Source organism: Tarenaya hassleriana, unplaced genomic scaffold (assembly GCF_000463585.1).
Source record: "Tarenaya hassleriana unplaced genomic scaffold, ASM46358v1 Cleome24, whole genome shotgun sequence".
In the NCBI taxonomy this organism is placed as follows: Eukaryota; Viridiplantae; Streptophyta; class Magnoliopsida; order Brassicales; family Cleomaceae; genus Tarenaya; species Tarenaya hassleriana.
Window position 1 is genome coordinate 66942 of NW_010965696.1, and position 13725 is coordinate 80666.

The 13725-nt window shown below is 39.1% G+C and overlaps 4 protein-coding genes and 1 long non-coding RNA gene across 10 annotated transcripts; 3 read left to right on the forward strand and 2 right to left on the reverse strand.

Moving 5' to 3' along the window:
• Positions 1-1074: 1074 nt before the first annotated feature.
• Positions 1075-2979, forward strand: LOC104815533 (RHOMBOID-like protein 5). Its single transcript, XM_010543951.2, has 5 exons — positions 1075-1671; positions 1755-1915; positions 2001-2170; positions 2257-2516; positions 2688-2979. Exons 1-5 carry the CDS (start codon positions 1403-1405, stop codon positions 2758-2760), a joined length of 933 nt encoding a protein of 310 aa, XP_010542253.1. The 5' UTR covers positions 1075-1402; the 3' UTR covers positions 2761-2979.
• LOC104815532 lies at positions 1754-4123 on the reverse strand. Of its 2 annotated transcripts, XR_772098.2 has the most exons (6): positions 3880-4123; positions 3614-3679; positions 3123-3411; positions 2271-2428; positions 2021-2157; positions 1754-1845 (listed from the first exon to the last, which is right to left on the reverse strand). It is a non-coding gene; the product is annotated as an uncharacterized LOC104815532 (long non-coding RNA). The 2 variants fall into 2 exon arrangements; XR_772097.2 differs by lacking the exon at positions 3614-3679 and having other exon boundaries at positions 3880-4121.
• A 147-nt stretch (positions 4124-4270) lies between these two features.
• LOC104815534 (signal peptidase complex catalytic subunit SEC11A-like) lies at positions 4271-6581 on the forward strand. The gene is made up of 8 exons (XM_010543952.2): positions 4271-4435; positions 5081-5193; positions 5354-5425; positions 5547-5582; positions 5755-5800; positions 5923-6010; positions 6160-6217; positions 6306-6581. Exons 1-8 carry the CDS (start codon positions 4357-4359, stop codon positions 6354-6356), a joined length of 543 nt encoding a protein of 180 aa, XP_010542254.1. The 5' UTR covers positions 4271-4356; the 3' UTR covers positions 6357-6581.
• Positions 6582-7051: 470 nt separating this feature from the next.
• LOC104815536 (pentatricopeptide repeat-containing protein At1g52620) lies at positions 7052-10182 on the forward strand. 4 transcript variants are annotated; one of them, XM_010543957.1, is made up of 3 exons: positions 7052-8134; positions 8461-9301; positions 9395-10182. In XM_010543957.1, exons 1-3 carry the CDS (start codon positions 7077-7079, stop codon positions 9836-9838), a joined length of 2343 nt encoding a protein of 780 aa, XP_010542259.1. In that variant the 5' UTR covers positions 7052-7076; the 3' UTR covers positions 9839-10182. The 4 variants fall into 4 exon arrangements, with proteins under 4 accessions (XP_010542259.1, XP_010542258.1, XP_010542261.1 ...); XM_010543956.1 differs by having other exon boundaries at positions 8461-8780; positions 8868-10182; XM_010543959.1 differs by having other exon boundaries at positions 7052-8042; positions 8461-8514; positions 8606-10182.
• A 124-nt stretch (positions 10183-10306) lies between these two features.
• On the reverse strand, positions 10307-13109 carry LOC104815535 (uncharacterized protein At1g04910). 2 transcript variants are annotated; one of them, XM_010543953.2, is made up of 6 exons: positions 12855-13109; positions 12396-12472; positions 11828-11898; positions 11606-11694; positions 11267-11488; positions 10307-11168 (listed from the first exon to the last, which is right to left on the reverse strand). In XM_010543953.2, the coding sequence occupies exons 1-6, from the start codon at positions 12977-12979 to the stop codon at positions 10436-10438; spliced, it is 1317 nt and encodes a 438-aa protein (XP_010542255.1). In that variant the 5' UTR covers positions 12980-13109; the 3' UTR covers positions 10307-10435. The 2 variants fall into 2 exon arrangements, with proteins under 2 accessions (XP_010542255.1, XP_010542256.1); XM_010543954.1 differs by lacking the exon at positions 12855-13109 and having other exon boundaries at positions 11828-11932.
• Between the last annotated feature and the right edge of the window lie 616 nt (positions 13110-13725).

Consider the following 13725-nt stretch of genomic DNA (forward strand, 5'->3'; position numbering starts at 1 on the left):
TTCTTCTCCGTATATATATATATATATATATTGTATGTTTCTTTACGACCATTCCATGATTGTTTCAGGGCACAAAAGTAGTTTCTGTTTTGTGGAATGGGCAACAATCGTTCCAATTTTTCTTGTCACTTTCCAACAATTTGCATTATCCTATCAAATCTCCAAAGCATGTCCTGTTCTCCTATTGTCGTTAAAAAAAAAAAAAACAAGAGAGAGAGCGCATACTCTTGATTTAACTTAGTTCGCATTTGGAGACGGTTTATGACAAATTAATAAAAAAAAAGGTACTTTGTTATTTTCCCCCTAAAACTAGTCCCTTAGTCAAAAATAAAATTTATGGGTTTAAAAAGTAATGTTGCATTTCAAAATTACGTTAAAATGGAATAAAAAAAATAAACAAAAACCCGGTGACGTACGGTGTCACGGGAGGGAGTGGAGGAAGAGACAGAAGACGGAAGACAGACGGATGCCGAAAGGAGACAGAGTTGATCACATGGACTCTCTGATTTTGATGTCCCATTCATCATCCTCCACACACGTACACGTACTCTATTCCTACTACGCAAAGATTTTTTTTGATTGTACATCACGTCCGTGAATCCTTAATGGTACCGACATCGAAACATTTATACCCTTTATTCGTTACGTATGGAGCGAAAATCCAATCGCAATATTTGATACGATAGTCCAATATATACGATAGTCTTGATTGGATGTAAAGCATTTTTTTTCTATTTTAATGCAAATCACCTTCAACCAAATATATATATATATATATAGGCTCAATGAGTAAAATTTAGCACGAAACATGAAAGATCACAAACTCATCCAAGCGATGTCCTCATACGAAACAAACAGCAAAATATCACACGGAATGATAGACTTTATTAGAATTTTTTTTTAATCTAGAAGTTTATTGGTATTTTTGGTCCAAATGTTCCCAAACGATTGGAAAAACCGATGTAAATGTCCCTTCCAAATAAAGATTCGAACTCCAGTTAAGAAGAAGTTAAACCACCCAAAACATTAGTATAAGAATTATAATATATATTGTACATATGTCTATATTTAGGGTTTTGACCTCAGATTTTCGTCTACTGACATTCTCTATATATAACGGTAGAGACAGTATAGCAAATGAAAGAGTCAGTGATATAAGTAGTTAGATTCAGTTATGTTTTGGTTGGGCTATACGAGGGTGTACCGAACAAAACCTCCTAATATAATCAAACCAAACATTTTATTTTTAAAAACAAGTATTCCCCCACGTTGACCACTAGATTTTTTTTGTCCGAATCTCCCTCTCAGCTTCAGAATTCTCCCAAATCTGCGGAATCTGTTGTCGGAGGAAACCGCCCCCACCAGCCAAAGTTCCCACGACATTGGAATCTCTCTTTTCAGAATGGGGAAGGGACCACCGATTCCACCAGACCTGGAGGCCGGGCCGCCGCCGCCTCGGCCACATTTCCGACCGCCTGTGCCCCAGCCATGGTCCGTGTGGCTCCGACCGCTCATCTTGGTGGCGAACTCGAACTTCGTCGCCTTCGCCTACACCATGTATGTGAATGACTGTCCCGTGAGCTCGGATGAATGCATCCTCTTCGACTTTCTCGGGCGATTGTCCTTCCAACCACTCAAGGAGAATCTCCTTCTTGGCCCTTCTGTTCCCACGTAAGAATTCTTGATCCTGAAAACATTTTTTGGGCTCCAATCTGTTTCGGAAATGTAAAACACGAGAATCCGAATTGATCCAGGCTGATAAAACTTGGAGCCCTTGAACGGAGACTAGTGCAGGCCGGTGAGAAATGGCGGCTCGTCTCTTGCATATGGTTTCACGGAGGACTCCTGCATTTGCTCACAAACATGATCGGTCTTCTATGCATTGGAATGCGGCTTGAACAAGAATTTGGATTCTGTAAGAATTTTGCTTACATACCCGTATTTCATCATCAGGAACCCTAAACCTTTGCTTATCTGATTAAGGCCTGATGAGATTACAGTTAGAATCGGAACATCGTACCTGATCTCCGGTCTCGGTGGAAGCCTAGTGTCTTGCTTGACAGACTCCGGAGGTGAACGGGTATCAGTTGGAGCCTCGGGTGCCTTGTTCGGACTACTCGGAGGGATGCTCTCCGAATTGATCACAAACTGGTCAATCTATGAAAATAAGGTAACGATATGACATTTCCTACAAGAGATTTTAACAACAACAAGAGTGATGTTTGTGTTTCTGAAGACTGATCTTTTTTCTTTCAGTGTACCGCACTCACGACATTAATTCTGATCATCGCGTTGAATCTGAGTGTCGGATTCTTGCCGCATGTGGATAATTCTGCTCACTGTGGAGGATTCATAGCTGGATTCTTCCTTGGTTTCGTCCTTCTTCTCCGTCCACAGTACGGATATGTGCATCCCAAATACATTCCTCCTGGATATGACATGAAGCACAAGAAACCAAAGTACAAGTGCTATCAACACATGTTGAGGTTTATAGCTCTAGCCATCTTGATCGCTGGGTAAGTTCACAAAAAAGACATGTTTTCTTTTATCTTTAACAACCAAATCGGCCGAAAACACACTGTCATAGTACTCAAACTGCATATACCATATGAAACACACGGAAACTAAAATTATGTGAAACCTTTGTTTCACAAACCATATATGATGATTTCCTCACATTTTGACAGATTCATAGGGGGATTTACTAAGCTTTTCCGAGGGCATACCATCGAGGATGCACCAATGAGAGATTTCAATTAGCAGCTTTGTAGCCAGCATTGGCCACACTCTCTGTAAAAGACTATTTGACACAATCCAAGGGGTTTTTTTTTTCCTATAGAGATATGAATGTCATCATCGGAAGTTTATACACCTGAGATCATGATTCAAAAGTACTACATATGTATCCAAGGCAAAAAGCTATTGTAACTTTACATCTGTATCAAAGCGTATATTAAAACTGTAGGAAGAACTTTTGCACCTCCTCCTATGTATCATATTGTATGATCGGGAAAGTTAATTCAATTCTCACATGATTCAGACCAACCAAAGCAAAACGTTGTCACACAAAAAAACCTGCAACATCTCGAAGTAATAACCTGACCCCATAAGAGAGAACTTACAGATGCACAAATTGCATAAAGAATGCAAGTCGTGGAAACTTGGAAATGGTAAGTCAGTGTGTTCCATGATCTTCAAAAGTGCTTCTGAATTTATGTATGACCTGAAATACAAAGAAAAGAAAAACGCAAAAAAGCATCGGGAAGAAGAGTAGAATTGTCGGTCTATATAGAACATATGTACCTATCCTTATTTACATAAATGAAGCTGGATATATCATCACGAGCTCTTCCTGATCTCATGAACAATTTCTCGCCCGCTTCGCTCTTTAGTGCTTCAAACCTTATTCTCCTGGAAAGATTTCATTTTTTATTTCCTCAAACCATATTTGTTTGTAAGCTTCTTGAACTTTAAAGTTGAGATCAATAACTTCAATCCAATACTGATCAGTTCCGATCGTGATCTTGTACAAATTTCACACCTACATTACATAGATCAAAGGCAACTACCCAAAGAAGATAAGATTTCCAAGATTCATCGAACACCAACTTACATCATACAGACCCTGAAACTGGAAAGGGACAACTGTATGTGTTCAAGCCTATATACATCGAGATGCCTATAAAACACCAAATTACATGTGAAACTTTATCAGACAGACATGAAGAATGATTATACGAGGATACAAATGAAGTAACCACAGAAACGGAATTTATTGAGCATCTAGACCAACTCAGTTTCTTCACCAAAACACTCGAGTACGATTTCATACCCGCTTCAATTTCTTTCAGATTTCAGAAAAAGAATAAACATGATTACCGTCGAAAAAAATGATTGGCCTCTGGTTTTGCTCAAAAAATATTGCAATTTCCACGGATTCGCGATGGAAGGAGGAAGGCGCGCGGATTAGCAGACGCAGAGGTTCTCAGGCTAAAATGCGCACACAGTGAGATGGTTAACTTCCCGCAACCCGCCGGAATACGAAGCGCGATGTGAGATAAAGCTCCGATCGCCTCGCCGGAGAAGGCAGAAACAGAATTCACCCGAGAACCAGAGAAATGGAAGGGGTATTTACGTAATAAGAGCAACGTATATGCCACGTCACAGTATCACTAGATTTTAACCGGGGTTGGTTTTCAGTTCATTTGGTAAACCGAATTCCTCAAATTGAAACCGGTTTATTTGGTAAACGTGCATCAAGACGGCACTGACTGCCCCCTTCTCCACAGCGACGGCTTAGCACCAACATTCTGCGATCTGAATTGTTTTGCTCGAGGAACCGGAGAGGAGGAGAAGATGGGTTGGGTCGGAGAAACCATAGATTCCGTGAAATCCATACAGATCCGTCAGCTCCTCACCCAGGCGATTAGTCTTGGTTCGATCTCTGTTCTGTGTAGACAGGAACTTTCTGATTACGATTTCGTTTTTCGTTTTTTTTTGTTAAATGTGATTCGTTTTTCGTTTGTTTGTGATCGAATTCTGTCGCATTGGGTTTTCCATGTCCGGAAGTAAAAGAAAATGGTTTTTAGGGTTTGCCGATGAATTAAACTTTCCGCTCATGTTGCGTTTTTTCTGAGAAAAGTTGAAACCTTTCCCGAAAAATTAGACACCCTTTCGTTTTGAAGTGCTCTAGCCGTTGGTTTCGCTGAATTATTTCACTGGAGAATTAAGTCCTGCAAAGATTATTGGTTATATACACACGAGATATGTATTAATTCTCTTCAGTTGAAATCCCATTTTGGCATAATTAGTGGTGCGTTGTGTAAGATTTGAGTGTAAATAACAAATGCAGAACTTGGGTTTATTGTCAAGATAGAAGTTTTATTCAGAATTAGGAAGTGGGGTGACTGGGCAAGTGATTTTATTCAGAATCAGGAAGATGAGTGACTGAGCTAGTTCTTTGTATCATCAGTGATTTTTCTACCAATGCATATTATTGAGATCAGTACTATTCAGATGTTGGTCGAATTTAGGAGATGGGCGAGATTATAAAAAAGTGCTCTGGTGTTTTCTGTGGTAGGCATGATCGTTACATCTGCCTTGATAATATGGAAGGCATTGATGTGTGTCACCGGCAGTGAATCCCCTGTGGTTGTTGTTCTATCTGGAAGCATGGAACCTGGTTTTAAGAGGGTTAGTGAGACTTAATCACACCTTTCTTCATAAGATTTCTTTTGCAACGCCCGAGTTTCTTTGCCATATCTTTGCTAACACTTTGAAAGAAGTAAACTTCGAGGGGGGGAGCATGTTATGTTTATTAACTTGCAAGAATATTGGGCATGATGTCAAACAGGGTGATATATTGTTCTTGCACATGAGCAAAGACCCCATTCGAGCAGGCGAAATTGTTGTTTTCAATATTGATGTAAGTGCCGTATGTTTGTCTATCTCCCCCTTTCTTGAATATATGTTCTGGTAGACAACTACCTTTCTTTCATTTGCATATTTCCTGACCTGACTGGTTTGTCTTCATGTTCTTTTACCAGGGTCGTGATATTCCTATTGTTCATCGAGTTATTAAGGTGATGATCAGTTTTCTACACCTGTCCATTCTAATATCTGAAATTCTTCATATTGATTTATAGTTGGTCTACAGGCATATGCTTTGGTTCCTACCTTAGGAACGATTTATGTAAACCTCCTGACTTATTTAATGATGAGTTTCAATATTGTTGGTATGGTCACACATCATAGGTTCATGAAAGGCAAGATACCGGAGAAGTGGATGTGCTAACCAAAGGTGATGTTTGTTGATTTGAATCATACCATTCATTTCCGTGGATTCTTTGGCACGCTTTCTCATTGTCACCATCTTCATCATCATCATCATCATCATCATCATCATAGTTATTGTGTTTCCAGGTGATAATAATTATGGGGATGACAGGCTTCTCTATGCTGAAGGACAGCTTTGGCTTCATCGCCACCATATAATGGGCAGGGCTGTCGGGTAAAATACTTAAACAACTAAGCTTTTGTTGCTCACATTTTTCATTTGTGATGTAAACCCAAGAGAGCTTTGTACGAAAAGATCGAATCTTTTTTACATAAGAGTTGGAGATCGATGGTCACAAATGGCTTCCTCTTAAAACCGTGCAGGTTCTTGCCATACGTTGGGTGGGTGACCATTATCATGACAGAAAAGCCTATTATCAAGGTATGGCATCATCGACAAAAGAATCATCCAAAACAAAGAATTTGATTTCGGGTTTTCTGATTCGGGATCTCATCTCATCTTTTGGCAGTATATTCTCATTGGTGCATTGGGTTTACTGGTTATAACTTCCAAGGACTGACCACCAAGATCAAAGCCATGTCTTCCTGGGCTCTGCTTCTGCAACAACTCCTCCATTATGAGAAATCCCCTTTTTAGCAAATGTAGTCTGTTGACAAGAATCAAGACAGGTTTTGTTAATGCTTAAGCTATGACTTCAATTTAGAATCAGAAGCAAATGTTTTGTTTTAATCCTTTTGGTTACCTCTTTTATAAGTTTATCATCCATTGCTGCTGTGCTCAATTACTACACAAGAGCATCACCTGCCCTCCTTTACTCCCCAGTTCTCATTTTGAATATTTTCTAAACACTTCAAAAGGAAAACAATAGGATTGTAATACTTGATATTATTTTAAAATTAAAAAAAATCATCTAAAAAGTCATTCTTTTAAAAATATATGACTATAATTTCAGTTCTCCATAAACTTAAATATAAAAATGTATAATTTATTGTTTTTAATTAACTTAAAATATGAAAATAGATTAGGTTTTAAGTATTTTTATGATATAGGATCTAATGCAATGATTTTAATTAGATATTTTTCAAAATTAATATTTTTTTTGTGTTTTTCTATTCAAACTGTTATTTTTTCTTAATATCTTTATTGTATATTTTATTATCAAATTTTAAAAAAAAATGACAGTTTGTACTCTTCACTAAATGTCATTTGGATCTAACTCCATGGCATATAGTCGAGTGCGAGACTCTTCCTCCAACGTTCATGTGTCGTGTCTCATCTCATGTCTAAAACCCTTCTCTCCCGCATCAGACCCCTTCACAACCCTAAACCCAAACCCATCTCCTCCATCACTCCCCGCATCAAGGAACTCGTCAACGAAACCCTTTACATCCTCAAGACCCGGGAAAACTGGCCAGAGTTTCTCGACGATCGCTTCACAGATGAAGAACTCCGCGCTTTGGATATTGCCCCCTTCGTTTTCGATCGAATTCGAGACCTGGAAGTCGGCATTAAGTTCTTTGATTGGCTGTCGAAACGACAACAGGATCGGCTTTTGTCTGATGGGCATGCTTCTTCTTCGTTCCTGAAGCTCTTAGCGAGGTTTAGGGTCTTCCATGAGATCGGTGCTCTGTTGGAAAATCTCAGAATTGAAAAGGTGAAGCCTACCCATGACGCATTGAACCATGTTCTTCGCGCTTATGCCAATTCTGGCTTTGTAGATAAAGCCCTTGAGGTTTATAAGTATGTAATCGAATCGTACGATTCGGCGCCTGATGTTTTTGCGTGTAATGCTTTGCTGCAATTGCTCGTGAAAAGTAAGAGACTTGATGATGCACGGAAGATATATAATGAAATGCGCGAGAGAGATGGTTGTGTGGATAATTACAGTACCTGTATAGTGGTGAAGGGTTTATGTAGTGAAGGAAAGATCGAAGAGGGTAAAAAGGTGATTGAAGACCGATTTGGAAGAGGCTGTGTGCCAAATATTGTGTTTTACAACATAATCATTGACGGATACTGCAAGAAGGGTGACGTTGAGAGTGCTAATTTAGTTTTCAAGGAGTTGAAATTGAAAGGGTTTTTGCCGACTCTGGAAACATATGGAGCAATGATAAATGGATTTTGCAAGAAAGGAGATTTTGTTGTGATTGATAGACTCTTGGCAGAAATGAAAGAGAGGGGCTTGAATGTCAATGTTCAGTTGTTTAACAACATTGTGGATGCCAGATATAAGCATGGTTTGGAGGTCGAGATTGCTGAAACTATTAGATGGATTGTGGCTAATGGTTGCAATCCTGATATGGTAACGTATAATATTTTGATTAATGGTTTGTGTAGGGCTCAAGAACAGGGTTTTATACATGCCTTTATATGCCCTCATTGCAGCAACCATTTTATCCATGTTCCCAAAATAAGTAGCTATATATGCATCACTGTTGATGGAGACATAATAATCCAAAGCAGCTTTTGTGTTGCCATGCATTCGGGTGAAATCTTCACGGTCAAGCAAAGCAGACTTGGTGAAGACATTTGTGTAAATGGAGGTGAAACCTTCCATCTCCATTAGACCATCCCCAGCTGCTAGATATATGTTTGTGCTTGTTGGGATGTTTAGCACTTGAAACATGAAAGCTGTTTCATTTGGAGTAAGAGGGCATTTGTAGGGAAGGGAAAATCAAAGAAGCTGGACAAATTTTAGAAGAAGCATTGCAAAAGGGGTTGACTCCTAACAATTCAAGTTATACTCCTCTAATGGATGCCTATTGCAAAAGCAACAAGTTTGATATTGCTTCTGATTTGCTTCTTCAGATGTCTGAAAGAGGATGCAAACCTGATATAGTTGTGTATGGAGTTCTTATCCATGGTCTCGTCACATCAGGGCATGTTGATGACGCATTAATGATTAAGGACAAATTGTTGAACAGAGGTACTTTGCCAGATACGGCTATTTACAATATTCTGATGAACGGATTGTGCAAGAAAGGTAGGTTTCCAGCTGCCAAACTCATCTTCTCAGAGATGCTTGACCAGAATATTTTACCAGATGCTTTTGTGTATGCCACACTGATAGATGGATTCATCAGGAATGGTGATCTTGATGAGGCGGGAAAGGTCTTCTCACTGTCAATTGAGAATGGTGTGAAAGCTGATGCTGTGGGTTACAACACTATGATAAAGGGGTTTTGCAAATATGGAAGCATGGATGATGCATTGGTATACGTGAATAAGATGACGGAAGAGCATCTTGTTCCTGATGAGTTCACTTATTCGACAATCATTAGCGGGTATGTAAAACAACAGGATATGGCTAATGCACTGAAGATTTTTCAGCAGATGATTAAGAGGAAATGTAAGCCAAATGTGGTAACTTACACCTCTCTTATTAATGGGTTTTGCTGCCAGGGTGATTCCAAAATGGCTGAAGAAACCTTCAGAGAGATGCAATCTTGTGGCCTGGTGCCAAATGTGGTGACCTACACAACGCTTATCAGGAATTTTGTTAAAGTGGGTAACCTTGAAAAAGCGGTTTGCTATTTCGAACTAATGCTGGTAAACAAGTGTGTCCCTAATGACGTGACATTCAACTGTTTCCTTCAGGGCTTCGTGAAGAATGCAGCAGATGAAATTCTTGCCAAAGGAATTGGTTTTCATCAGGAACAAAAATCTCTGTTTGTAGAGTTCTTTCAGAGAATGAAATCGGAAGGATGGTCTCAGCACGTTGCTGCTCACAATTCTATCCTTGCTTGTCTCTGTGTACGGGGAATGGTACCTGCTGCTTGCAAATTTCAGGATAGGATGGTGAGGAAAGGCATTTCTCCTGATCCCATTTCTCTGACGGCTCTGGTACATGGTTTTTGTATGGTCGGAAACTCTAGTCAGTGGAGGAACATGGATTTTTGTACTTTAGATGAGAAGGGTCTTCATGTAGCTCTTAGGTACTCTCAGATTTTAGAGAGACATATACCTCAAGCTGTGGCATCCGAGGCTACACTTATTTTGCATTCCATTGTTGAAAAAAGTAAACGCCAAGGATTCGGGTAATCATAGAATCTAACTAGATAGATGAGTTAGAAATGTTCAAGGACATCATCACCAGGTTGGACACAGCTGGAAGTCATTTTGGATGGCGTTTTGGCCGGTAGATAGATCAATGAACCGTGATAGGCATCGCGGTCCAGCAACCCAGTGAAAAAGGCCCTTTCACTTCACCATAATGAAGTGATATTATCCGCTTGGGCGAGGAAATCAATATCTGTGCTCCTGGGGAAGACCTTGGAACATATGGATGTCCGATCATTGAAGTAAGATCTTGCAGGGATGAGGCATTACCTAACTGTCTGGTGCTTTTGTGGAAGTTGAATAATCTGATATCACAAGTTTCAGAGCAAGCTCAATCCACGTGAATCATAGATGTCTCTCATATTGATGTTGCAAAGCGAATGCATTGCTCGGAAGGAACAGAGGGAGATCTAAGAAGAAACTGGGATGTGTGGAAAAAAATTTCATGTATTTGCATCCAAAATTCCAAATGCTTTTCATTTGTTGTACCTCTCAGTGCATACACACTAAATGAATAAACTTTTTTTCTCAACAACATTGGTGTTGTGCCTAAGAATAAAAGCATGAAGAGAATCAGTATTACAATGCGAATTCACAGAAACACTCTGGCAAGGCAAATCCTCTTCCGTTTGCGAAATCCTCTTTGTGGACTTCCCAGAGAGATTTTTTCAACTCCTTCCCTTCAAGTCCCTGGTAAGTCAGTTCTGCAAAAGCTCTTCGGCTCAAGAACAGGGTTTTATACATGCCTTTATATGCCCTCATTGCAGCAACCATTTTATCCATGTTCCCAAAATAAGTAGCTATATATGCATCACTGTTGATGGAGACATAATAATCCAAAGCAGCTTTTGTGTTGCCATGCATTCGGGTGAAATCTTCACGGTCAAGCAAAGCAGACTTGGTGAAGACATTTGTGTAAATGGAGGTGAAACCTTCCATCTCCATTAGACCATCCCCAGCTGCTAGATATATGTTTGTGCTTGTTGGGATGTTTAGCACTTGAAACATGAAAGCTGTTTCATTTGGAGTAAGAGGGCATTTTCCTCGCTTTCTCCAAGTCTGAGCTAATTCTCCTGTCCACGGCCTTCTATCTCCTCGAGCAGCTTCAATGGCAGCTGTTGATGCAGCGGACAGGTTTGTGTATTCACACTGGCTGTATGCTACCATGTCGGGTTCAAATCTAAGGTGAAGAGATAGAAAAGGCTTGGGAATAGCATCTAAAAGCTCAATGGCCTTCTTCTCTACGGAAGTAGCGAGGCGTAGAGCAGAGTAACAAGCTTGGCAGAAAGTGGCTTTTGCATACTGGGGATATCTGTTATGCATAAGGACATTGCAGAAATGTAAAAAGAAACAAGAAATTCCTTTTAATGGGGGAATAATCAGACAATTCCATTGTAAGAAAATCTGCACCTGTCTCTCCGTTGGCTCATTGCGGGTGTGATGGAAATGATGCGATGTTCCAACAACGATGGAAGAACACTTTCGATGTAATCAAATTGACCTTTCCTTTTGCTGCAATCTACTCTAAATGGTTCCTTTGAAGCAATTTCTGGTGGTAGTTCCTTGACCACTTTGATGAAGCCTCTCATCTTTTTAATGAAGTAGTCAACATCAAATACATCTCCAAATCCACTGCAGCAAGAACATCACAGACATTAACAGAACTGAGATTTTCTTTTAAAGCTTGATTTCAGGCAAAGCTAAGAAAAAATCTACACTTGGAAGTAAAAGAAAAATACAGAGTATCACCTTGACTCATTCCAATAAGCAGCTACCTCAAACTTTGGCAAAACAAGAGTGGCATTTAACAAACGGGCAATTCCAACGCCATCACAAAACTGTATGCAGCATCACATGATCATAAACGATTAACTCTTTCAGTTCAAGGCAGAACCAGAAGTTTCAAATCATCATATCGATCATTACAGATGGAATAAGATATAATAATACATCATGTGTTTCAAAACTTACGTCTCGTCTCATCTGATTGAGGCCACCATAGCAATCTATACGGATGTATCCGTTGCTTTCAGCTGGTAGAGCTGCAGGATTTGAACAAAAAACCAAAGCAGTTGTCTGCAATGAAGGCCGATCAAGAATTTGACTCAGGATATAAAAACAACAAAAATCAAACATAAAACTTCAACGCACTTAGGATACTATTCATTTTTTCCACAGCATAAGAGCATATTTTCACAATGATTCGCTGATCCAAGCTTCTACTAAAACGTTCAACTTTCTCAGATCCAAGCCAAACTAGTCAATGGAATCAGTTAATAGCTTTCAAGCAAGTAAATGACTATCTTACAAGACCATCTACAGATAATCATGGCTTAAAACAAAAAGCTTCTTCTCTAGCTTCGCAAGAACTAGATCTGAAACTCTCTTCTCTCTCTCTTAACTTAAGCAGTAAAAATGTTACATCAGATTCATCATTGTCTCGTACTAGCAAAACTACTGAGAACCCTAAACTCAAAACTTATGAAAAATTGTCTTAAAAACAGAAACATTGAAAAGAACAAAGAAGAAAGAATCATACGTGTCAAATGCCCTTCTAACCACCATTTGCAAGGCCGCCATTCCGCTATCCTCTTGACACTCCATATATTGCTGCTTCTGCAGCATATGGTAAAGAAAAAAAAAAACATATTTTTTGGGGGTGAAGAATAATAAAACCTGATTTTACATGAAACATTTCTGTGAGCTAAACCCAAATCGTCCATATTCAATAACTAAGAAAATTTCAAACCTTTCTTCTGAAAGTTCCAAGAAAAACTAAACTTTCTGCAAACTAGAAACAGCCCTTTAATGCATTGCACATTTGATAAGATCCCAATTAGTAAAACCCATCAACCGAATCGAGATACCCAACAAAGCACACCATCCAACATCCAAGTATCTGAAATTCGCCCATTTCACGTTTCGATCACTGGACTTTCTCGTGAACAAAAATCAAAGCAACAAGTGAAACCCACGGCGGAAAACAAGAATAACTTACACCGACGAATCCGAAGGAGCATGAGTCGGCGGGAACTGTGGCGGCGGAGAGAGAAGAATAACGACGAGGAGGAGAGAGAAAGTCAAGATAAAGACGAAGAGGGGCTTCACCGGAAATGCGATCATTTGATGTTTTGCTCTAATTTCGATCTGCAACTATACTCCGATCGGTGTAAGCAATGCGTTCCAGATCTGTCGGCCTAACGTCGGTGCACCTCTTACTGTTCCTTTTTTTTTTTTTGCGGTCACGTTCGCTGTTCCCCTTTATCTCTTATTATTTTTGTGGTTTTATTATTCGATTTGTATAAAAAAAAAAGGAATTTGCATAAATGGCAAATATTCCTCTCATCTCTTTGGCCACATTGTAGTATTAGCAGATATTATCTTCGATTTGGATTGTTTCTTTTTTAGTTGATCTTTTGTTTTCTTAGACTTTTATTTAAGTAATTCAAACATAATTGAATGAGAAATTTTTTATACGATTTGTTATAAGGTATTATAATTTATTGTCATGGAATATACGATTCTTTTTTTTATCAGATCACCGTAATTATATAATAAAAACTAAAGTTCCAATATTGCAACACCAATAGGATGTTAGCATGCATTGGCCATAAATGTATATATTCAACTTGTTTGTATGTATATATATAGCACACATGGGCATATACACAAGGCCATATATGTATATATAGTTCTTAATTAAACATTTTCGTTCAGCACAAAAATAATTACGGGTTGTTTAACCAAAAAAAATAAGGATTACGGGGGACGTTCAGCACTAGCGAACACGTTCCACAACCAGATGACGTGTCACGATCACCATACATGATGATACGAGACCGCAAGTCAACAGCAGCACACCACGTGTA

Bases quoted from the DNA above. Each gene is read 5' to 3' on its own strand.
- LOC104815533 (XM_010543951.2), top strand. From the start codon at position 1,403: ATGGGGAAGGGACCACCGATTCCACCAGACCTGGAGGCCGGGCCGCCG. The intron at 1,672-1,754 runs GTAAGAATTCTT...GAATTGATCCAG, and splicing joins CTTGGCCCTTCTGTTCCCAC to GCTGATAAAACTTGGAGCCC. The intron at 1,916-2,000 runs GTAAGAATTTTG...ATGAGATTACAG, and splicing joins TGAACAAGAATTTGGATTCT to TTAGAATCGGAACATCGTAC.
- LOC104815534 (XM_010543952.2), top strand. From the start codon at position 4,357: ATGGGTTGGGTCGGAGAAACCATAGATTCCGTGAAATCCATACAGATC. The intron at 5,801-5,922 runs GTGATGTTTGTT...TTGTGTTTCCAG, and splicing joins AGTGGATGTGCTAACCAAAG to GTGATAATAATTATGGGGAT. The intron at 6,218-6,305 runs GTATGGCATCAT...ATCTTTTGGCAG, and splicing joins CAGAAAAGCCTATTATCAAG to TATATTCTCATTGGTGCATT.
- LOC104815536 (XM_010543955.1), top strand. From the start codon at position 7,077: ATGTCTAAAACCCTTCTCTCCCGCATCAGACCCCTTCACAACCCTAAA. The intron at 8,135-8,460 runs GGCTCAAGAACA...GGGCATTTGTAG, and splicing joins TTGATTAATGGTTTGTGTAG to GGAAGGGAAAATCAAAGAAG.
- LOC104815535 (XM_010543953.2), bottom strand. From the start codon at position 12,979: ATGATCGCATTTCCGGTGAAGCCCCTCTTCGTCTTTATCTTGACTTTC. The intron at 11,695-11,827 runs GTAAGTTTTGAA...TGCTGCATACAG, and splicing joins TCAATCAGATGAGACGAGAC to TTTTGTGATGGCGTTGGAAT. The intron at 11,489-11,605 runs GTGATACTCTGT...TTCTTGCTGCAG, and splicing joins GCTTATTGGAATGAGTCAAG to TGGATTTGGAGATGTATTTG.